Source organism: Cupressus sempervirens, chromosome 4 (assembly GCF_028749045.1).
Source record: "Cupressus sempervirens isolate cs-2001-9-10 chromosome 4, ASM2874904v1, whole genome shotgun sequence".
Classification (NCBI taxonomy): domain Eukaryota; kingdom Viridiplantae; phylum Streptophyta; class Pinopsida; order Cupressales; family Cupressaceae; genus Cupressus; species Cupressus sempervirens.
In genome coordinates this window covers 490,539,300-490,565,565 of record NC_143121.1, presented here as the reverse complement: position 1 = coordinate 490,565,565, position 26,266 = coordinate 490,539,300, and the positions used below count along the sequence as shown (strand labels likewise).

The 26,266-nt window shown below is 36.0% G+C and overlaps 1 protein-coding gene across 1 annotated transcript in view; it reads right to left on the bottom strand.

Annotated features, from left to right (window-relative positions):
- LOC149562087 (exonuclease V-like protein) overlaps window positions 1-26,266 on the bottom strand; it is a 173,485-nt gene that overhangs the window by 60,354 nt on the left and 86,865 nt on the right. Inside the window, exon 4 of the mRNA XM_089825625.1 lies at window positions 21,479-21,628. Within this exon, the coding sequence (XP_089681751.1) occupies window positions 21,479-21,628 (150 nt within the window). The remainder of the gene's footprint in view (window positions 1-21,478; window positions 21,629-26,266) is intronic.

Sequence of the window (26,266 nt, the reverse complement as noted above, 5' to 3'; positions counted from 1 at the left end):
AAGTTGAACACTTCAAAAAGAAACTCGGTATGGTTGAAATGAAAGTTTCTAAAATTGAGCATTAAAATTTGTAAATTTGTATTAAGATAAATAAAGATGTTTTAAACGTAAACTCTTTCATCATATGTGTGAGTCTATGACTTATGGGCCTACTATATGTACATTAATTAAAGGTGACAATCTTTCTAATAATGAACTCTTAAAACACTATTATAAGGAGACGATTTGTAAAGATTAGATTACTATTATGATGAATATCATTAGACTTGATATTCATGGACATTTCATGATAGTTAATTGGACATATTGATGAATATCATGAGACTTGATATCAATTTGAAGAACTTTATGCTCCTTTAAAATGGTTGATATTATGAGACATAATATCTATGGATATATGATGATCCGTTGAAGCAGACATCATGAGACTTGATGTCAGTGCACATACCATAACATGGATAAATATATAAGATGAATATCATGTGACTCGATATTCTCAAGCATATTATATCCATTAATATCACGAGTTAGGTGATATCACTCTTCCAAATAAGGTGAGCTTATTAAAATGAATATATATATATGCTCTATCTTCCCTAGCTAAGATGGAGTGTTAAAGTATATATAGCTTTGGTCAAACGATCTTTGTGAATGAATCTAAATATATACACATACATATATACATACATCCACACACACACACACACACATATATCAATGGAGTAATTCAATGTTAATTTGTTATTGTTTGCTGAATCTGATCGATGCATGATTCATTTGTGAAGAAGTTCAAATTATATCCCATGTAATTACTGGCTTTATTACAAAACTCGATCCATATCTGGGTAACAGACACTATCGATAATGCAAGTGTTATGTGCGAGTAATGTACACTAATGAGTTGGTGCATATACATACCGATAAGCATTTGTTAAGTGCCAAATTATCTATGAAAAGATATGGTGATGAATGGTCATGTCTCTAATTAGAGACATGCCCACTCACCCCCGTACCTCTTCATATGATTTATATATTCAATTCAATACATTCTTGCTGATATCAAAATCAATTAATATCAAGCAAGGGTTGAATAACAATACAGTTTGATGATTGGAAGTATTTTATTATTTCTAATATTTATGTGCACTTTCTTGTCCTACATATTGTCACCACAAAATGCAAGTAATAGTACGAAACTTTTTCAAACTAGTTTTGTATCTCTCTAAGTTAAACTTGATATTCAATTGCTTAATGTTGATCGATCAATCAACTCCAATTCATATATCAAATTGTTTTATTGAAGGCGTTCGTCAAGTCTTTTTCGTTTTGCTTTTTGTCAAGCCTTTACTTGATTTTTGAGGCCTTCATTGTCCTCATCTTTGTTATATTGTCCCGCGAATTCACTATATGTTATATTTTTAAGTTACTTTATCATTTAAATTTTTCACTTAAAGTAACTATAGTGCACTTTATGTTATAATTTTAAGGTGAGTTATTTTTTGATTTTTCACTTAAAGTGACTATAGTAACTATATAGTTTAGTTTAATTTTTGACATTTAAATCAAATGCTCATTTAAATGTTACAATTTAAATGATATTTACATGTTATATTTTTAATATGATATGTAAATATGGTTGATGTGCCATTTAAGTAAGATTTTAATGAAATTAACTTGACATCTGTTTATTAAATCTCTTTAAGTTATCAAAGGTGGACATTTTATATGCCATAACATGTAAAATCCAAAAAAAGTGGACATTTTACATGTCATTGCATATAAAATTCAGCTTCGAAGCATAAGTTCATCAAAAGTGGACCTTTTGCCATTGCACCAAAAAGGAGAGTTTTATGACTTAAATGTGTTATTGCATCAAAAACATGAGCTTTCACTTAAAATATGCAATGCCTCCCAAAAGGTGTGATTTGCACCATTAGGAGTTTTTAAAACATGCAATCCATCCCAAAAGGTGTGATTTTCACCTAATGCATATTTTAAAACATGCATTGCCTCTTAAAAGTTGCGATTATACCTTAGTTCAAGTATTTGCTCCCAAGAAACCCGTTTTTGGAAGAACACGTGCAAAGAGCCTCCAAGAACTAGATTTTGAAGATTGTGGGAGATTTACTTCATGGTTTTTCAAGAAATCTTCTCTACTAGGGTAGTTTTTGCTTAGCCATGGGTTTTGAAGCACTAGAAACCAATTTATCTTGCTAAAAACATTTTCCCAAACTCTATTCAAGGGCACGTTTTTAGTAAAAACTCCAAATAAATCCATTTTTGGATCACGTTTTGCCCCAAGAGGAATCAATTTTGCATGTTGTAGTGTTCACATTGCATCTTGGTACACATTCAACTTTGGAGGCCAAAACGTTTTATTTCCATGCCTTGAAGAATCACGTTTTTGACCAAAAACGTCCCATGTGCATGCAATCCAAAAACATTGGAATTTAGAGCAATATCAAGGCACATTTTTGGCATCTCCCACTAAATGCCTCATTTGTTGCCTTCTCCATTCATATTTGCAAAGTTTGAAAGATTCAAAGTATTTTTTGAAGAAGTTTTAAACATTGGAGCATTTCCCTCCACCATTTTTGCCATTTAATCTTCATATAAGTGAACTTATTCTTTCTTGCTATTTAATTTGTGCTTATCTTACTTATTTTACGCACATTATTGCTTCATGGTTGCCACTTGTTGAAATTGATACAATGGAAAGTGCATTTTTCCTTTAAAAATGAAGAAATGCTTTATTTTCATGTTTTTGGTTTTTCCCCAATCACCAAATTCGAAATTGTATGTTGAGGTGCTTTGCATATAAACATATTTGAGTCATTTACCAAAGGTATGTTTTTCTTTTGAAGTTTTTGTGTTTTGCGTGCTTGCTTTTTAATTTTCTCCACTTTGGAGAATTTACAAGTTCTTTCCCAAAAAATTGTTCTTGTTTCACTTCATGTGAAAACATCATCATATTTCATTTCAATATTTCATGTCGCAACACTTCGCATATCATCCATCAATTGTGATTACATGTCTTCCATCTCATTCACCATCCGCATGTGCATGTAATCCCATTTTCTACTTCCATTTTCACTAATCTCACTTTCCACGTTCACTCGCACGACACGATTACATGAAAAGCCTTACATGTAATTGTATCTCAAAACCCTGTTTTTGACTTAAAGTCACTTTTTGAAAAGTTAAAAATGTCAAAGGCGTGTTTTCCCATGCACTTTGACTTCACCTTTTTACCTAAGACGACTATAAAGTTCATTTTCCCTCAAACTTCATTTCATTTTCGCCTCTCCATATGCATTCGCGTCTCCATGAGCAAATACATGCTTTCCACTTTCCATATCATTCCATGCTTTGCATCTCCTCCATTACCTACACTTGCATGTAAAGTGCATCCTCCATCCGCATTCGCATCTCATCTCACTTTTTCATCCCCATTGCTTGTTGCGCTTACATATAATCATTTTTCATGCAATAATTCTTTGAAAACCTTAAGTTACGTTTTGAAAATCAGCAATCTTCATTTGTATGCATTCCCATGAGTTACACCTTCATGCATTTCCATCTTCATTCATTTTTCACCTTCATAATACTTCATTCCATATTCCATCTTCATTTCACATTTCATCTCCATTCACTGCATATGCATATGATTTCTCTCTTTTGACATCATCTCGTTGGAACTCCTAAGTTCCAAATTTGTATTTGAAACTTTGTTGCCGATCGAGAATCGACTTGTATGGCGATTTCCTTTGATGATGTGTTTATATTTTGGGATTTTGTGTTGCAGCGCACACGCAAGAGATGCCCTCACCATCTAAGTCAAAGGCCAACATGAAATATCAATTTGACAAAGAGTTAGCGCATGCAGCTCCCTCATCTGTCGTATCTATTCTGGACAATGTGATGGATACAAAGATTGGACATGTAGATGTGGTTGATTTTCTACGAAGAGTGAAGAAACCTGACAATCATGAGATGGAGCGCTTCAAAAGAAGCCACATTCACTTGGTGTCTACTTTTCCTATGGCTGCCATGGAGCTTGAGTTTGTTTCTGAATCCGCCAAACATTTGTCCAAAATCTAAAACAATCAAGGATGTTGAAGGCTAGGTTGTTATCAATCTTGATCTAGAAGTCATTGAACAAATCTTCAAAGTGCCACATCATGTAGAATGTGTAGATCTAACCAAAGAGTCATCTTTGGAAATCTGGAACAAAAATAAGGGAGATTACCAGAAATATGTCAATCAATACTAGTTGGATAACAAAAGAAGTAACTTCTCAAGATGGCCAAAGACCGTTCACAAGTCTAATTTTAAGCAAGAACACAAGGATCTCATCATTCTATTGAGAAAAGTTTGTGCTCTTAAAGATTCCACTAATTTTGAGCCATATATGTACAAGTTTATCTTCCAAATCATGGGAAATCAAGAACACATCTGTTCGGGGAAGTTGATAAGCACTGCACTCTGCCAGCAGTTGCTTAACATAGCAACTTCGTTGTCTTTCTACATGACCTCTTACCTCGTCTACATTGTTGCTGCCATGGGATCTTTCTCTAGTCTTTCAACCAAGGGAGATTGTCTACAGATTCCAATTTGGGACTACTATGACCAAATCACTCTAGCAAATAGTAAGTTTCACTACAAAAGAGTCCAAGATGTTTTCTTTGGGCATTTCCGATGCTTGTTAAACAAGGAGTTATTTATCAAGAGAGTATCTGATGCAGCATGGGAAAAGGTGAATCAATACGGTTGTATTTTCATTCAGTTTCCAACTTTTACATAGTTGAGAGTTGGGTATTTTAAATGTGAACCGTATACCTTACCTATGTATGCTACAGATAGAATCATTTTGATGGAAACAGCTAGACAACTCATGTAAGTGCAATGAGATCGTCATATTATGCATAGACCTAGTTTCAGTGTCACTTCAGCCAAACCCTTGGCGATTGAAAATTATTCAATCAATTATGCGCCCAAAGAAAAGAATATGGAAGTAGAGTTGCAGTAGATTACTTTGAAGAAATTCAAAGCTCGATTCAACTTTGATTATCGAGAAAAGAATTCTCAAAAAAAAGAGCTTATACGCATGTTCATCGCATCAAGGACATCTGGATTGATATGAGGATGGAGCTTGATATAATAAAGATGGACTACTATAGATTAACCTTACAACAGATAATCGATCTTAACATGTTGGAGATCCCTCCATATTTCTAAGTCGAAGATGATGGCAACATTCCTGATTGTAGGATATGAGCAAATATGTAAATCAAATCCACAAAGCCCAAGAATACCTGCATGTAGAAAACCGGTCATGGAGAAGAAAATGACAAGAGGCATGGCTTTAATCTGAAAAACATGCAAATTGTATATTCACATTAAGAAGAGATTGAAGAGCTTCACAATAACAAAGAGATCAATCCTAAATCAAAACCCAAAAAGGGTAACCTAAAGGTGAAAGCTAATTAATAATTATTAAATAATTACTAAATAGAGAAAGCTAAAAAATGCACAAAGCGAAATCTTAAGAAGGGAGAAAAGGTGATTTAATAAATGAAATTAAATTATGTTTTTTCTCTAACACCCCCCCTTAAGATGAGCAACAATGCAGCTACAAACAATGCTGAAAGAGCAAGGAACTACAATGCTAAAAGCAAACTTAGGTCCCGACAACAAGGCCTAATGAGTTACCCAATCACAACAAAATCTCTGTTAAACGGAGAAATAAAGAAAACCCAATTAGAAAAACTCTACTCCAAAAAGAGATAGCTGAAAAATCTAGTGAAGGACTACAGAAGCCTCCAACTAGAGGAATGTTTCAGAAAATAGGAACAAAGAGAGATCATGAAGAAAACCACTAAAGCACGAAGAAGCCGCAAACTTTGTCAAAAGAAAACTGCTGATCTGAAGAACCTCCTCTAAAAACGAAAAGAAGACTGTCTATATGGTAGATGATCCATCTCACCGAAATGCATAGGTATCCAACCATTGCAATCGCCTAGTACATAGGATCAAATACTGAATACATAGCTCACTCCAACGAACCAAGGAAGCATTAGAAACAATAGAAGAACCCCCCTTAATGTAGACAAGGGTGAGGTGACAGGCAACTGAGAAAGTGGGCCAAAAATCGCCTGCAAAACAAAAAGAACCAAGAACATCGAGAGTGAGGAAGAGATATAGACACCTATAAAGGCATGTGTCATCGACACATCAAGGGGCTAATGTCGTGGAAGGGACACTCACTTGACAAAGGAAGAAGGCACTAAATGGCAATCAACTATCCCCCCATGGCACTTTATAATATAGTGCGAGTACAATAAATCACAATGATGAAAAAGATCTCGAAAAGCAAAGAGTGGCACTTTATCTCAGTGTGTTTGCATAAAAATGCTTGCAAATGATATCAACAATAATCAGAAAGGGCAAAGAGCTGATACAACAGATAGTACAACCTAAAAGAAGAGATCTCATGCCAAGAAAACGATCCCCGAACCTAAAACGTCCAAGATATCCACCATAGAGAAAAAGAGCAAAAAAATAATAGAAAGAGCATGGAGCATAATCTGGAAGAATTTACATCATTTCTGAAAAGTAGACAAAACCAGCTTTCCAAAAACATAACATTTTCAAAAAACGGAGATGGGACGCTCAAGATATGCCCTCCGAAGTGAAAAAATGAACATCTGGCTTTGACTGGCAAAATAGGCAACCAAATTGCATCAAAATCAGAAAACACTTGCACCAATGTCTCTGTCTCGGAACCAGCTTTCCAGCGCATTTTTCAGATCGAAAAAAGACATCTGTATGCTCAAGTTACGGAGAAAAAACAAACAAGGCTCCTGCAAATGCAAAAAAAAAATATTTTTTTAATAAAAAATAATTTAAAAAACTAAAAAACTACCGCCCCCACCCGGGCGGCGACCAAGCTGCAGGAGGCTGGTGGTGGGAGGAGCAGCGACCACGGCACCGCTCACGGTTGGCGGCAATGAAGCCGCAGCGGCTACCAAGCCGTAGTGGTCTGCAGACTGTTGGCGGTCACCGCCAAACGCTAGAGGTCTCAATGACCGCTGGCAATTTTCCTAACCGCAGCGACACAAGATGCTGCAAAAAAAAAAAAATTGCAATTTTTTTATTTTTCCGCCTCGAAACTTCATATGGAAACAGAGGTTTCGACGCATTCTGGATGCATCCGTGAAGTCCAATTGGCTTCAAACCACTCCAAAAATTGGTGACACCCCCATTTTCTTAGAAAATACCTGAAAGAACTCCAAATCTGATCCATCAAACCCTTGTTCTCCATTCTTCTCCAAATACCAAACAAGCTACAGTAGATCTGGCTCTGATAACATGTAAAATTTGAGCAAATATGCAAATCAAATCCATGAAGCCCAAGAATACCTACTTCTAGAAAACCTATCACGAAGAAGAACAAGACAAGAAGAGGCAAGGATTTGATCTAAAAAACATGCAAAGTGTATATTCAGATTAAGAAGAGATTGAAGAGCTTCATAATTACAAAGAGATCAATCCTTGTAAAAGGAGATCGAAACCCGAAAAGGGTAACCTAAAAAGTTACAAAGAGTAACCTGAAGGTGAAAGCTATTTAATAATTATAAAATAATTATTAAATAGAGAAAGCTAAAAAATGCATAAAGTGAAATCTTAAGAAGGGAGAAAAGGTAATTTAATAATCGAAATTAAATTATCCTTTTTCTATAACACTAATCCAGAATTTAATCAGGCAGGTCTTGATAAGAAGTGCCATTTTCCTATTTAATGGCAGCAGAAAGAAGGAACATCTATCTTGGATAGGACTGTGTAAGCTTTGGCCCTCCTAGACGAAACTCACGGCTAGAAATAACTGGAAAAGACGGTGCTTCCTCTTCTTATGACAAGAGTTCTCTAAAATTCAAGTAAAAAGGCGAAAAGGGATCTAAGTTATCTCAGATCTCTGAATCAATTCAAAAATCAAAGGAAGAATCAGAGAAGGAATTGGAAACAGAATAAGACTAAGAAGATAAGAACAAAGAAAGGGATGTCATGATCATATCCCCCAAAACCGGCACAAACTCATGCACCATCCATGCATGAAGCACTTTTTCTGGATGAAGTAGATGATGATGGGAATTCATTCTGCACCATTTTCACGCCTTCCATTCTAGTTTTAAAAGTCAATACAATGGCTCTTCCTATTTCTTTTGCTACTCCTCTTGTTATGGAAAATGAACAATATGACCATTTGGGTAGTGTGTTCAAGGACTTTCCGACTCTTACAAGTGGTCAAGTTTCCCAATTTCATACACCTTTGATGGGTTTTGGGCTTTTCATGATAGAGTCATCCCATCATGCACCAATGAATTCAACTATGTAGACTGAATCTTGTTCAATCACGACAGAGATACAATCTGGATCAATGCTAATGGTCTTCGTTGTTTCCACTTCCACGGATGAAACTTTCAGCTCGTGTGCATGGTTGAGGAGAATAACAACATAGAGAAGAAAAGTAGATATACCTTCGGACAATCTCCTTGTGAAGAAAACTAAATCCAAATCTTTGAAAGATAAGATTGTTTCAAGGATTTTGGTTGATTCGGATAAAACCAAATTTGTAGAAGTTACTGAGCCCTTGGCGGACAAACCTGTTGAAGAACTTACTCGTTCGTATTACAAATTCACAAAGGTGGAAATTGGGAAACAATCATGTCTGAGTTGTTTACAAGATGCTCGAGATGCATTAGCTAATGTATCTAAAAGCAATCATAAATTGTGGTAGAAGAAGAATCAACTCAAACAAGAGGTTTTTCGTTTCAACAACGTTATCCGGCAACAATCTTCTTAGAGTACAGTTGTTATGTCTCAAATGTCAAAGGAAAGGAAATTGATTGAAGCCGCCAAGTCTTGGATAGGAGAAATCATCTCTGAAGCAGTTCGAGCCATCACAAAAACATTTGCAGTTCTTACGCGCATCAAAGAGATGAATGAAATGGAGCCAAACTTGATCTCTTCTTTGACTCGAGAAGCAGATGATTTGAAGGAAATCCTCAATGATTGGGAAGAAGTTGCAAAATCTAATTTAGACGCTTTGGTCTCATGTAACATTCTTCTGTCATGTGAAATGTTCTTCAAATTTCAAGCACTTATTGGTTATAAAGAGGAAGCATTGAGGAAGCTAATTTCAAAGTTGCAAGTAGCCCTTGGAGATTGCCAAGTAGTGGAAAAAAGTATTATTTGTGATTTGGAACAAATGGGTTGCTAGGTTCTTGATGAATCTGATAATCTCATTGCAGTTGAAAGGATAAATTCAAAATATACAATCAAGATCAATGCTGATGTGGATTCTGAAGATTTTGGTTCGCACACAATGAAAAAGTTTGTCTTGTATAAATCTTCTACAAAGCACTTGTTAGATTCTCTGAAAACAAATTCCAAGGTTGTACAATCGGCATATGCAGATGCAGTACGAATTGAGGCAATATCAAAGACAATGGAGATTGTTGATCTCCCTATAGCATCTAATATCATCATCAAGTTCAAGGCACTGAAAAAAAAATCTTTAAGATTGTTATTTTATTTTATTTTCTATTTGTAGTGAGAGAAGATGAATTACACAAAAAGATGTAATTACATCCAATGCGAATTGCATGTACATAAAAAGATGTAATGCGAGTTGCATGTGCAGTTGCATGTAACCTTATAATTTCTATTATCGTTAGACTACATCAAAGTTGGCTGAGTTCCTCCCACTTCTTCCTCCATCTTTTTCTCAACTCCTGTGCCTATATAAAGGAGTGCACCCCTCATTGTAAAATATATCTTTTATCTTTTATTGTATGCAAGAGAGCTCTGGACAAATTGTGCCAACATAACTTTGTTTGTGTAGTACTCTTTTTAGAGAAAAGTGAATACAAAGGAGCAACTTAGACTTAACTTTGATTGTGTTAGATTGTTGTTTGTGTGAATTAGAAACTTTGTCTGTAATTCACATACATTATATTTGATTCATGTTATCTTGTGTTCTTGGTAATTGAATATAAAAGAGTTAAGAAGCAATCGGATCAAGAGCTTTGACTAGGAGCAATTGTGCAAATATATAGCTAGAAGCTTTGTTTGTAGCTTATACTTCTTTCCTAATTCGCAAAATAATTACGGTATCTTTACTTTTGGAAGTCTTTGTGCCCCTGTAAAGCTTTTTCCATATAGAAGTACAACTGGACTTAAGAGCCAAACTGGTACACTCTCAGCTAACCTTTGAGTTAGTATTAGTTTATTGGTATCACCGTTTCCAGCTTTAGATAGAAGTGTAGTTAGAGATTCACTCTGCCCATTTCTCACTTCACGAGTAAGTGGATTCTTTCTTGAAAGATAAGAAGAAAGGATATTGCTAACACCCATTTTACAAAATTTCTCAACTTCTTGCTTACCTTGAGTTGATCCAAGGAACGGTGAGAAGAGGGAGCCTTCCCTTTAAGGTAGGAGAGACTCTGTCTCACACCTTGTGGCTGGTCATCCTATTTTGCGACTAGATTTTTACCCAAAACTGTCGTTGCAAAATATCACCCAACACATTTATATGTAATTCTTACCACATATCACATTGATATATATGTTGAAGATCAAATCTAGAAAAATTCAAGCACTCAACCTATAGATTTCTAAGAAAGAAAATTCATATTAAATCTGATATAAATTTAGTAAACTTTACAATATCAATCCATCAATTATCTCCATAAAAAGGAAGATTAGATGGTAAATCTAAGTCCATGGGAGTGTGATGCTTTCTGTTAAAGATACAGAAATAATGTTTGCAAAATTCTTTAAATGATTTGTGGAACATGAGAAAAAAGGTAAGTACATATAGAGTAGATCCAAGTAAATGCTACTAATGCAAACAAGAGTAGATCTAGATGCACAAAGAAGAGAAAGCAATTTCTAACTACAATAGGAATGGGGGTAAGATGTCAAGTTCACCAAAATGTTTTGGTGAAAAATTGAAGAGGGGGTTTTAATAAAGTAGTGGCCTCCACTTTTGACGGTAACCAATTAAAATATGTGTGGGGAGAAGGAGAACTTCCAAGCATAATCCCTTTTGAATTTGAATTAGATTAGCAAGACCCAAATAGAGTAAGGGATGCCAATACTGAATTCGAGTTGCTAAAAGGAACGCAATCCAAGGAAATGCTCTTAGTCCTGTGTGTGATATGTGAATGTGATTATACAATTGAATTAATTAACTAAGTGAGATATGTAATGTAGATCTAAGTGGTAAATGAGTGCAATCAGCCTAGTTATGACGTGAAATTATGTTTAAAATGAAAATTGACATGAATGAAAGTACTAACCTCAAAATATGTAGAGGAAATTGTCTTTTTGCTCTAAGAAGTGTGAATCTAGGCCTGATTTTGAAATTTTGTCGGTCATTCCCCAAAAACAAACAAAAAACCTAGAATAACCCAAAAATGGTTTTTCCTATTAACACTACGGGAATAGGTCGACCTAGAGGAAAAGTGTTTGGACGTCGTTCCATGAAGTCACTGTGTTCCCAAGAACCTGTAAGTCAACCAGACTTTTTCCGAAAACTCTCAAGGAATTATTTCCAGATATGCAACCACAATTTTGCTAACATGTTCCTGTAGAAAGTAAATGTGCATTAATAAAGAAGATGATAAATGCCTCAGTGTAGATCTCCTCTCTTGATGGTCAACAAAATGTTAGATCTTGAAGAGGAAATGCTCACAAAGAATCCTTGAAACTTTGAGTACCTTGAATGCTTGATGAAAACTTGCTTAAAAGCATGAAAGCCTTTAGTGCACATGGGTGTCACTTGATGTCATGATATGATCTCTTGTTGTAAAAATGAAGATCCCAAGCCCCCTTTAATACTAGTTTTGTGGCCGTGAAAACAATACAAGCTTATTGGAGATCAAAAAATAATAATTGGAAACCCTAAGGCGCCTCAAGCCCCAAGGCCTCTTTCCCTCAGGGAAGAGGTTGAGGGAAGAGATCGACCTGGATTGGCCAAGTTGGCGTACTCCCAGGGAAGGGCTCAAAAAGAGGTCTTTGAGGTAGTGCAGCAAAAATTGCGAAAAGCAGAAAGAAATAGAAGAACAAGCACATTGAGCACGGGTTCATTCATGGTTCATGAAGTTGCTACGAAATAGGTGCTAAAAGGTCTTAAATGATGGGTCCTTACATTTTAAGACACTACAACACGAACAAATAAATCTTCAACCTTAAATAGATGGCAAGAATACAAAGAATGTTGTACTCAAAGAGGATCAATTATAACATAAATCTGCAGCTCCATATGAAACTGGCGACCAATAGAAACTAAATGTAGAATTATGACAATCTCATTCAAGTAATTCTTTAGATATTAGATCTTTCTCACAGCTATTATCTTCTACAAGTCACACACTCCTCTATTTTGATATTTCCAATAACTCATGACCACATTGGAACCACCAGCATCATCACAACATTTTTTCTCAAAAGCCAACAATCATTTTTAGGATCAAAGACCACTCAAGCTCCTAATTGGTCCAATCAAGTGACCCAATGTTCAACAAGCAACTTGTTTCTCCAATGTAAGGTGTGCCACATGAGAGTACAACCTTATAAACACTCGAGTCTAAAACAATGTCTCTTGAGACTTTGCCTAAAGGAATACAACTTCTTAAAGTGGACACGGACTTGAAGGCACAATGAAAACATTTATCCCAGAATCTGGGAACTTTTGAACAAGATGTCTTAGATATAGGAATTTGTTGGTGAAGGAGAGGAGTTGATGTTGGGTTGGACTGTCCCTAGATAGGGACCAGTTCTTGGCTTGGTTGAAGGCTCTAGAAATTTGCTTTGTTTTATAGTCGTTTAATTTGAAAACATTACACATATGACCCAACTCTTGTTTAATGTTTCTTCATTGCAAATGTGAAAGGCTTTAATGGCAAGGATTTTGACAATGCTAGCCTTTTGGGTAGAGTGGTGGTAAGAGGAAGAGTGGAGGTACATAGCTATATGCGTACCTATGTGAAAAGCCTTACCAAAGAGGAGCCTATCAAGTTATCTTATCAGCAATATGTTCAAGAAGGAGATTTGGAGATGTAACTCAATTTCTTTAGTAAAGGAGATGTCATCTCGAATGCTACTACGCGGCCATGGAAATCGTCTAGATTGTCAAGCACAAGATGCCAACAAGCAATAGTATAATCAACATACCTTCGCCACCATTTTGGTTTGAGTGGACAGGAGATAAGAGTTGAGTGTTCAAATTCCTCCATATGAAGGTTAGTAATAACTAGGGAGGGGAGAAATGGCCACGTTACTCTATCTACTTGTGCATAGATAGACCCTTTGAATGCGAAAAAAGATGCCAAGAATAATTCTACTAAGGTGAGCATTTCATCATTAGATTTTCTTTTAATGATCTTAATGGTATCAAGGACGAGAATTTCAGTGAATCAAAAGATCAAGAAAGAGCTCACAAGAAGGTTGTTATTATCCAATTTAGCATCCTCGATGATGTCAATGAAATGTGTGTTACCTTTGAAAACGTCGTCTAATCTTCCCAAAAGAGAGGAAATGAGTTTGGCCAAGAAGATGGCAAAGAGGAGAATTAGTCAGCCTCTAGAGTTTACATTGGGTATAAGGGGAACACCTTGCAAAATTTTAGGACTCCATAAATGTGTAGGGTCACTTCCTTAGAGGGGGCAAGATTTTATTTTTTGTGTCCTCATCAAAGAAAGAACTCGAAATAGTACATTTAACTTTTTTGAGAGTTTAAGGATTGTGGTTTAGGATTTGTAGTTCTTGCTATCCAAAGGAAGATTAAGCATTTTGTAAAAGTAATATTGCTTGTTCATAATTACCATTGTATTCCCCCTATTTCCTTTGGAGATAACCAAATGCTTGCTCCTAAGAAATTGATTGAAAGCTTGAAGTTCACATTGAAAAGCATTACATTTGTGTGCTTTGACATGTCTCAAGGTCGTGGCACAATCTTGTTGAACTTCTTTCGCAATGTCTAGAGGAAGAGAACAAATTGAGTACTCAATTTCAAGAATAAACTCAACATCACGAATGGAGCAGGAAGTAACGGCAAATCCCAAACCTTGTTTAGAAATTTTTAAGGTGAGGTTAATGTTGAGGCTCAAATAATTAATTGGCAATTTATTATCCCAATTGCTAATGTTTCTATGACTTATGAGAATGGAAGTACAACAATTAAACGAATTGGTTAGAAGTTTGGACAGAGAAGATCAAGGGTGGATACAAAGGGAGTCAATTAGGTAGCAAGGTGAGGAGAGGAAGAATGGTAAGGTGATAGGGGGAAGTAAGTGAAGACATGGATCTTTGGGATTCCCTATCCCAACTTAGGTCTGGAAGACAAAGTAACATGAGAGGATACGTGATAAGAGGATGAAAGAAAACCACCACAACAGGGAGAATTCGAGGGCGGGCCTCAAGAAGGGTCTTCCTTCTCAAAAATGTAGACTATGATAGAAAGAAGCAAAATGATCAAACGACTGCAGCTCATTTAGAAAATAAACCATACTTGACATAGCAAGCTAGTTAATAGCGAATGAATGTTGTCTAGGAGATGTTTGAAAGTCATCCTCCTACGAGGCAACATGTTCAAGAGAGTTCATTAAAATTATTGGGCTATTAGAATCTATCAATTTGGAAAACATTTGTTGGAGATGAGTAGACAGTGGAAGAAAATGGAAAAACACAATCGCAAGGGACATCCTTGGAGATTTTTTTGCACAAGAGGTCTAAGCAGTGCTAGATGTTGGGTTTGTGTGGGTCTCGTGAGAAGGGGATAAGTGTGGGGGTTGGACATAATGGTAGAACTAGTGAGATTTGGGGTTGATGGTTTGGATGGGGAGAGGAGGGTCTCTAAAACAAAGTGGGGGAATGGAGAGGAAGTTAGTAATTCTAGATATAGGAAGCAAGGCAACAAGAGAATTTGTCGAGAACAACGTAATTCCATATAGGGAATTGTTTAAAAGAGAAGGTAGGCAAAAGATGCAGGAGAGTAAGCCTCAAAACATATTGGTAATGTGAGGGAGATGAGTGGATAGATGAGGAAAAAGAACCCAAAGCGATCTCGGACAGCCTTGAGAAACTTTAGAAACTTTCCATTTTCTCTTCTTAGAAGTTCTTCATGATGTTCTAGGGCCCTTGAATAAAACCAAATATCGAGGAGGACTCAATATTAGTGTTATGGATGGTGATAGAAGATTTGGTATTCAATACACCCGCAGAGGTTGTACTCCTCCGCTAATGGAGGCAGATTCTGAGATACAAGGTATTGTGAAACAGTTGGATGTACCAATGAATCCATTTTCTCTTCTTACAAGTTCTTCATGATGTTCTAGGGCCCTTGAATAAAAACAAATATCGAGGAGGATACAATATTAGTGTTATGGATGGTGACAGAAGGTTCAGTATTCAATACACCTACAGAGGGAGTACTTCTCCACTAATGGAGGGAGATTCTGAGATACAGGGTATTGTGAAACAGTTGGACGTGCTAGTGAATGAGATGAATCAAAGTCACAAATGGATGACCCAACTGATTTAAAAGTCGAGATTTGAGCAGAGAATGATATCACTTTTTCTAAGAGTGGAAGGTGATGATAGAGTTGCGGCTTCAGATTCGCAGGACATTTCTTATGAGACACTGCATGAGTTGGGCACATATTAGGTGGAATGTCATGAGGATTTATGTCAAGTGAAAATGATGCAGTTGTTGGCATGAGTTCCCTAGATCATGTATTTGATGGCGATGCAGCGATAATGGGAGTAGGAGCTTGCAAGGATACTGTCATATCAGCAGCCACTTTTGTGTCGATTGAGCCATCCAATCAGGAGTTTAGCAGTATGCAAGCAATTGTATATTTGTGCTCTGATGGTAGTACACTTGTTATTGTTGACGAGGTGAGCAATGTAGTATTAGAGTCATGCTATACTATCGATCAACAAAGTGTTGATGTTCACTTCATGAATAGTCCTATGTTTGACATGGATGCAACATTGTCTTATGACAATCCATTGTTTGAGGTTGATGTTGATCACTCACTTGAGTGGAGTTGGGCTCAGTTTTCACCATCTGTAAAGATTCAGTTTTGTGTTGCAGCAATTAGTAACGTTCCTGTGCCCACAAATTTTGACGTGGCTACACCTATGGTTGATACAATTGGCATGAGTGCATATGGTTCTCCTGTAGCTACGTCTCTTCAAGGAATTGTTGATTTGAATTCCAATCCAATTTATATTATATGGTTGAGAACCAAGATGAAGATATTTCTTGTGGGGGATTCTTCTACTGATATTCTAACTCCTACATCATTAGCACAAGTTTTGAGTGCTATACTGTAGGTTATGTTGTTGGTCTTGATGATGTTACTAGTATGCAGTTGGTTCAATGTTTAGAAGGGTATCACATACTACATTTAAGCTATAAGTGGCGATTGGAGTTCACTATTATTGCTGGATTGCTTGAGGGCAAGCAATCTCGGGAAGGAAGGATTGTAATGTCCCCATTAGTTGCTAGCATCAAAATTTCAATGATTAGCCTAATATTGGACCATCATGGCTAATGAGGATGGTTACAAGGTTTTCTGAGGATTGATTCATCTCCAACTTTCAGTGATTTATGGATTTGGTCTCCGTTCGATGTCATTTGGACTTCATTTTCCATACTATGTATAGTAAGTCAGGGATAATAGAGATGAACCCTTTCTATTTTTAGAAAGCGTATTTGGTCACATGGGGAATTATGAGGAGAGATTCCTATTTCAAACGACATGGCAATCAGACAAATATTTCAAGAGATATTAAAGTTCAAGTGACTTAAGTGATTTATTTAAATATTATAATGTTATAAAGTTACTTAAGTGACTAAAAGAGGAAATTGACTTTTAATCCCACATTGCCTAGTTGATTGTGTCTTCCCTCATATCAAGGTTATAAAAGCATGGAGCTACATTGGGATGGACACAACGAATATATGTTATTAAACAAATCCTAAAAGGTTGCTTATTATGACTGGATACTTCCTAAGGACGAAACCCCTTAAGGAAATTTAGTGAGACTGGACGCAAACCCAGTAACTCACCTTAAGCTTTCAGACTGGAGTTAACAGCAGCAGATACAAATCAGTCAAGAAGGTTTTCTGAAGATTCACGGCAATTAGTAAGGTACGTACAGTTGAAGTTGATAATTCCTAAAGTCGAGCATTGGTATATGACAAGTTCAAACTTGGGCAGGCAAATTAGGAGTTCATAATCAATCAGCATAGCAAAGGGATGTAAGCATACAATTGGCTGAGAGGAATTTCCTGAGTCGGGTCACCTCCAGCAATGTGCATTACAGTCAACGTATATACATCATAATCCGCAAGGAGCATAAGAGACGACAGTGTTAACAGCCAGAATATTGGTTACGCCATCTGCATCTGCACTTACAGAGAGGTCACGGGTTATAGACATTCCGCTAAAGCTGATACCAGTAAATCACAATGAGTGTTGGAGCATTTGGGAGTTGACAATTCCAGAACTATGGCCATTGGAGGCATGTCGTGGACCGCAGCACAGACTCCCAATTGTCTACGACTAACCAGGTTTCAGTTTTCATTCTTTGTGTTTACAAACTTGAGTAGGGGTGTGTACACTACTTCCAGTTTAATTGAAATACTTGAGTCCATACCTGTAGTCTTCTTGCAAACCTGAAATAAAGATAATATGTTATTAATTGAACTGTGACTGCACATTCAATACAACCTAGTCTTGTCTTTGAGATCACTGTTGTTGTAATTGATTTGGAAATTATGCGGTAATATGTGGGGAATAATTATTTAACTAAATGTGATGCAATAATCGCAACAGTAGTATCAGTAGCTTCATTATTCAGTTTGCACGCCAACTATTTGATTAAATTTTGAGGGTCAGAAATTAATTTCTTTAGTCAGATTAAGGGCCACAATAATACAGTGGTATAACAGCTTAATACCAAGATTACACTCCAACTGTTTGAAAAAATATCTCAAGTCAAGATTTAATTCATTTTGATCATATTAAGACTAGATCATTACAGTTTCAAAACTAGATCTTCCCTATTTAGCTATTTCGGTTTCGGTGGAATTTAACCCTAACCCTATTCCAATTCTCTCTAAAACTTTGCTTCAGATTTGGCACATTTGGAGCACCATCCTTATCTGAGAATATATTGCTATGTTTTGGTGACAATTTGCATACATAACACTCTTTGGTTTACGAATCACTATTTGGAAAGTTTCCTGTTGATGTTTGGCGTTGAGTTGAATCATATTTATTTGGCATCGTGAGTCTCACAATAACTTCCACTTCTGGCTTTCACAAGTCCATCTGAATCCATATTTTCCCCTCGATACAATACTTTCCGTCCATCTCCAACACCATATGGCCTCCACAACAGCACAAACCGTCTCCACCATAGCAACGTACGGCATTGAAACTCTACCATACGGTATACTTGCCACATCCCAAAAATGAAGCATTAAAATAGTTTGAGCTATTCATGAAATTTGCAAAGTATCACTCCAAAGATGGATGTCACCACATTAATATCCAGCAATGATAAAAAAGATTATAACAATGTAGTTTCCCACTCTAGGTGCCCCCAAACTGCTGAAGTGGACTAAAAAACGCTACCAAATCAACCCTAGAAAGCTCACATACCTCCTTACCAAAGTACGACCAGCAAAAGAAATGAATGAACGAACTCTTCCTTGTGAAATTCTACATCAACCTCTAACAAGCTAATTTCAACAAGTCTTATTCAAAAGTAAAATAAACTCCATAAATATGCCCAACTATGACATTGGAGATGAAATCGCCAAGATTATTCCTATGAGAGATTTCACCTTAGCAAACCTTGAGCTGAACCAAGTCCAACTCTAGAACCACATAGAGTTTCTTCAGAGTGAAATATCAGAAATAATAAACTCAACATTACAAATACGACCTCTGATCCTCCTTTTATAGCTTTTTTGTTGCTTTCTCACCACTTTCTCAAGAATTTGTTTTTCCTTTGAATTGCTTTTTTGGAAAAAGTGCTTCATTTTTTTTTTCTTTATTGCAGTTTTTTAGAATGTTTTTTTTTCCTTCTATTTTATAAGACTCGCATCCCTTTCTAAATTCCCAATGTAGCATTGAATAAGGGCACATCCATTAAAACAAATCACCTTATTAATTTATTCCTTTTAACTCGAAAAAGTGATTTAATGTACATTTAAAATTATAACATTTCAGTCTTAAAATCACTTCTAAGCATCCCATTATTCTAATAAATATATTTAATTAAAATGAATAATTTTAAAGGAATCAATTAAATATAGCTCAATATTACAAATAGCAGCAATGATCGAAGTGCATCACAATTAAAATCTGACTGCATAGGAGTGATCTCGCTAATGAAAGATGATAAACGGACCTAAGTGAGTGACTTAATAAAAATAGAGGCTCCCTACATGACACTAGTCCAAACTAAAAGCCGAAAATAACAACTGAAAGTGTCATATGACTCCTCTAAACCCTCTAAGCACACTGGCAACATCAATTACCCCTATGATTAAGCTGAAACAAACCCAGAAATTCAACAACTGCACTGCTAGAGAACCTGAAAATGGGGTCATTATATTGAAGCTGTACAAATCCATAATACAAGCTACACCGGCTGATTCAACATAATATTAGACTCCTGTATAAATTTAATGCTGTTTGATATTACTGACTCGAATCCCTGTTATTGGGTGTTATTTGGATGTAAATATGGTAAAATGGGGTGACTTTAGTGGTTGTTTTGATCCTGCAATGATGTTATTCCAGATCTGTAATCTAATTCTCAGTTTATGGACTTGCTTGTGCTCCAATTTACATACCAGATCAGTCTATCCTCAGAACAGAAAGTTGTAAGGTGATTAGAGGTATGATTTTGAGTGTTACTTCAGATTTCAGTCTATCAGATATAGCTTTTGGCTTTTGAAAGCTTGCTGGTTATAATTGATAAGCTATTCAAGACCTGCAATTCGCTATTTATTTGATTATTGGTGAGTTATAGAGATTGTTTAAATTATATGTTTCTGTTGCTATCATTTGGAAGCAATCTACGATGCTTAGTAGGAGGAGTTTCTTAGCTGCACTGGACCTGCAACTTCCTAACCTCCAACATCATCAGCAGCAGTTCAGATTGAGTTTCCAGGCCCTTCATAATTACACCAGCTTATTAGTTCGTGGGACCTTCGTTGTGATTACATTTTATGTTTTGAAATAATGTATCAAAGCTCAGGGTAAATTTTCTACCAGCCACTTTACAACAACAGTTAATGAACACTAAAATTTCATATCAGAACATTAATTGCAGCACGCACCATTATTTGCATGTTCATGATTGTGATTTATTTTGGCAAAAGAAAAAATTGGGGAAACTATAAACATTTTTATTACTTACAAACTAAGCCCTAGGGCCTACATCATTCTGTCTTACTGTAATTATGACCTCTAGCTAAAATCATCATGGACAAGTCAGGTCTGGAACTAAATGTTCATTGTTGATCAAAACTAGTCACATATCAAACTCGAGTATGCAAAGCATCATATACAGATTGCTTTTATTTCTGTTATTTTATGGCAAGTAATTTCGGGAGTTCTGTCATTTCTCTATATAATTATGGCCTCGCTTCAAAAAAGAAGGCATATTCATAATGTTTTTCTTTCTTTATTGTGTTTTTCAGGATAGGATTCCAAAAATGAACCAAAACATGTGTGATGCATTAAAACAGTAACAACATTCTGCTTGTTTCATTTATTCGACATCCTTGTCTTACTTTTCCCTTTGCTTATCAATGAATTTTCTGAGTTTCTTTTTCCTTAAAGTTCATGAAAAATCGTGTATGCCCCAATTACAAAATGTAGAGATAACTTTCCTCCTAACTGTGCACTTGTATGTTTAAAGTTTTCTATGTAACAAAGCATTGTTCCTCTTAATGAAACAGCTGCTTATTTCCTTATCTCCTACGAAAGAGTAAGTTTCTTTGAATCACGAAAAATGGATTGTCTACATCCTCCTCCATGCAAGGTCTTTTAGAAAGACCCCTTAAATAAATTTCAACTATAATTGGTAGGGGATAGAATCCTATGCCATTTCTACGGAATGCTTACACAAGTTTGCATGCTAGGACACAGGTAGACTCATGTATCTATCAAAATTTCCAAAAGCGCATATTTATATTGACACAGACATTGCCAAGCACAAACAAGGGATCAATAGTTAGAATACATACAAAAATAAGAAAAACGTTGTAACTGCAAATTAGAGCATGCCCGTATTATTCTCAAAAATGGTCAACAGTTGCTCTCAACTAGTGGTAAAAGAAAGACATCTTCAAGTAAAGAACAGGATAAAAACGAATTACCTTCCATTTCGTTTTTGAGGTTCAGAAGGCAATGAAGCTTGACTACGAGTTTTAGTGTCAACCAAAATGGGCTGTTTGATTCCACTTTCCCCACACATGCGAACTTCATCAATCACTCCAATAAGCCAGACACCTTCAACCAGCCCGATTCTGTAAAGACATACATACCTTAAGATCATTCCTCCAGACATGATAACATCATATTTTAGAAATGATGCAGGATTTTCAACTATGTTTCCTATGTTCAATTAGATTTTTATCAATATTAAGAATCTAATAGATCATTTTGGTATACGAAAAACTGATGGGATCTTCACATAATTAAATATAACAGAAAGGAAATCAAGTAACATAGGAAACTGTCCTGTACCAAATTTTATGATCAGTTGACATTTACGATAGATGATAGAAAAAGAAGATACTGCTCTGTAAATATGTGTTTGAAGTCACTTAAAAAGCACCTAGGAAGGTAGAAACAAGAACGAAACACATAGGAGCACTTTACCTGGATCGTATCCTACTTCAAGAGAGCGGATTGGAGATGTTAAACAACAAGACTTAAGAATATCGTAAAGTGGACGACAGAATTAGAACAGTGCCTTGATTATGATGATATAATGATTCTACTGAGAGAAGTTGGGGTTTGGATCTCATCAGTCAATCAAAACCAAAGAGGTTTGCTCCTGTTTATGTGAGCGAAAGATAACAAGCCAATAAAGTTTGAAGCGGGATTGACTCTTGTTCTAATGCAAGATCAATTAGAAACCTAGGTTCCAGTACATGAGAAATCACAAGCATGAAATATACTAAAAAACAACTGTTTACACTTTTCAGGTTGTATGATTGATGCATGAAATATATGGATTATCAATGACTAATGTTACAGTCTATTTTCAATAAAAAAGACATTTGCCTTTCACACATAAGACAATAGAATCAAGGTCCTTCCGATGATCATGACAAGTTTACTGAAACCTCAATGCCACGCATCTTAATTAAGAATAATTCTGATTCAATGATGCCAATCACTCATTCTCATGCATTCAACAGACCATATAAACTATTAATCAACCATATTAGTAATTAAATTATTCACATACATGACATAAAATCACTTTGGCTGGAACAATGTAGACATTTGCAAACGGATATAAGTGTCCCATCCTAATACATAATCTAGTCCAAAGAAAATTTGCTTTAACTCAAAACAATACAGATTGCATATGCCATAATTTTCTCTGTGCACTTCTTATGCTGATCTCAAGAATCCGCATATAGTAAAGAGACAAAATGTTAGAGCCACACCATTCAGCATTAGAATATTAAAGACAGTTTGATACTAGCGTCTCCTAAATACAAATTGCATTTTCAATGGGATTTGCACAAACCAAACATGGGTATTGAAAATCTACATGAATATTAAGAATTAGTTTCTCACTTGATGAGAGACCTCGTCATTGTTTAGAGGTAAATTATTCTATTTATAATTCATAACATTTTCCCTTATATAAGGCATCTCAAAAATAACCCTAGTGAAATCTCATGATGTCCATTTATCAGTGTAATCCTGAAGCATAGTTGCATTTAATGGCAAGTTGGTAATGATAAAAAGTGATGTATCTTGTTTTGGGTAAAAATGATCATACGGATTCCATGGCTACATGAAGATGATTTAATATGATTGGAAAACAGTTAATAAAGCAAGTCGTTCACCATTTCTATGGAAAGGTATAAAGGGAATTACCTAATCCAAATTTAAAAGATAATTCAAATGGTTGACACTCAATGGTGTACAAATTTATATAACAAAACATTTTAGCATACTTTATTACATAGTAACGAGAATCAGAATCGTATCGGAATCGGCACGGCCGAATCGAATCATGAATCGGGGGTGAATTGGCGATGAATCGGCAAATTTGAAAAAACACTTTAAATGTAGAGATTTTAACAATTTAAGACTTATTTCATGCACCCTTTATTGAATATAACTTAAACACACTATAACATCATCAAATAGAAGTTGGAACTTAACATATTTAAACATGGAAGTTTGTGTTTACCACATGGGGTAAAGAGTTTGTATAAGAAAGCTTCACATCCAACACCTACTCCAAGTGCTTCAAAGCATATCACCCCTCTCGAAAGGCTTGCTCTGTTGTTCTCTCCAACACAGACACTCCATGCCTGAAATAGCTTCAGGTCTCATCAACTAGTCAGACTTCCCACAGCTGATAACTGCAGCGACTGGGGGTCTAGGGGGCAACACCCCCAGTGGGGTCGAGGCGCAGCGCCCCTGCGGAGACCAAATTAGCACTCTGAAACCCACACAAAACTACATGGAACACAGTGTTTTTGTGATTTTCTTCTGATCCCACACTCTTTCTAGGAACCGCTGATGTTTTACTACCTGATTATGTCTTTCCCTTCCCTTGGGCATTGTCCGTTATGCATTCTAAACATTTTTTTTTTGTCGTCATTTTTATTTTTTTTTTTTTTTATAACCTATGGTTCTTCTTTCCTCTTCTCCTCTCTTCTAGTCATGCTTAACAATTAGAAGGCCCTTTAGGGTTATAACAAAGAGGAAAGGTAAAAAAGAAAGCAATAGGTTTGATAAAAGTTATTCCTATTCCCATTTTAACTTTTACTTATTTGATAATGTTTCCAGGTTTGCTTAATGACACCGATTGAAAACCTACTTGACTCAACTAATTCAAGAGTCATGTGAGTAATAGCGGTTTGTGAACAACGCGCGATAGTAAGCTTTGAAACATGGGGGGTTTAGTAAGAAAGCAATCCTATATGTTAAATCCATGTATTATTACATTGCTAAAAAACTTGATTGTGATGTATGGTCCATGTCCAATCTCCACATTCACTCCTCGCCCGTTAATCGTCTTGAAACTGTTGACAATGAGCTTGCTTTTAAGCTTGATGAACGTGTCACAAAAAGCTTTGGTTATTAATGTGCTAATAGTCTCTGTTTAATATCAATTACTATTATACAATGACAGTCATCAACAGTGTTTTCGCTTTTGGTTCGAACTTACCAGCAAACTAAAACCATGAGGAAAAAGCATTGGAGAGGATTAGAGCTGCATTATATGGGAAAGGTCGGTGTCCTATAAGTATGAAGGAAGTTGAGGAATCAACAATTGGTGTTGGGGAGATGAATATAATAAAAGGATTAAATATGGGTGAGAAATTCATAGTGCCTAAGATGTGGAAGAAATTCAGCATGTTAATCACTAGATTGGCAAAACAAAAAGAGTCTGATTTAGGTAAATGCACACTAAAGCACAACAAGAAAATAGAAGTAAGTTACACCACTGATAAATGGGTAGAGGCTTGCTTTAGATGCTTGCTGCTTGCTGAAAACAAATGAGAGAAGAATTAAAATAGGTGAGAATTTTGGTGTAGGAAGAGGCATCAATCTGCCTCTCGAAGATATGAAGCATTTGTTGGTGTTGAATAAAGACAGATGAAGAAACAAGTTTCAATCATTGTTCTCAGTGAGAATCTGCTGAACTAATGTCAATGATCTAAAAATGAGTATATCCATGGTGTTGTACTTTGGATTCACCGAATCGTTCCCTGCATCAATTTCATTCATTATTCTACCATCGTACCTATTGCTAAGGAGTCTATCATTCTCTTAAGAAGTTACCATTAAAAGGGCTTGAAGCTTTTGTTATTGCCCTGCAATGTCTGCCTGCGCTGATCCCATTGCCGCCAAAGCTAGGGTTGTCAATAAAAGATGATTACTCTGGGTTTAAAGAACCAAATAGAGTGTGTGATGAGGACACAACCCAAGACAAAATGAACACAAGAAAAGGGGAATATTATTATAAGAAATGATATGCTATTACATTCAATGCAACAAAAATAGACTCCACGACATGCCCTATGGGCATACAATGTTATCAGATTCTAGAGAAAACCCTTCTCATAGTAACTTCTCCCAAACTCCTCCAAAAATTGCCTTTACAATGCTAGAAATGTCCTTAAGTAACCCAAATTAGGTTTAGGGTTAGGAATACATTTTAGAATATGTCATTTGGCATCCACCACCAAAACAAAAAGTTCTAGAAAACACGTCAGAAGTCGGTGTAAAATTAGAAAAATCCAGAAATGGTAGTCCAACTTCCGGGAGCATAACTTTTAATCTGGGACTCCGATTGACAAACCGTTTACATTTCCTAAAAGCTCACCAAACGCTCTATAGCCCTATAGACCAGCTTTGCTCGTCCCCCATTTTTCGGGCCCGCTCGAGTCTATTTAGTGCCCCAAATCTGACTTTGAAGTGCTCTTAGGGGGTCTCCAAGCAACTTAAAACTGCAATAACTTTCAAACCGCAAAGCCTTTTGACCTGATTCTTTTTCTGGAGTGCTTTAAATTACAATTATAATCATCCTTCCAACTTACACCCTCTAACTCATCATAATTATGGCTCAATTACAAAATACCTTTTTTTTGCTTTGGCACGTATCCCAAGGTGCTCAAAAGCTCTGACCCAGAAAACCAATAGTGGAAGTATGAGAGTTGGAATCTTTATTTGACCCAAATGAGTATCCAGACATGAAAACACATTAAACAGAAACTAACATTCAGCATATTTTTGGGTGATACAGGATTACCCTTACACCACTGGATGTTCCTGAATCAGTGTGGAATAATAAATCTTATTTCTATTCTAAAATTATATTCCTATTCCTGATTTTTATTTCTGATTCCTATTCCCAATTTCTATTCTTATTCCTATTCTTGATTCCTATTCAAATTTCATAT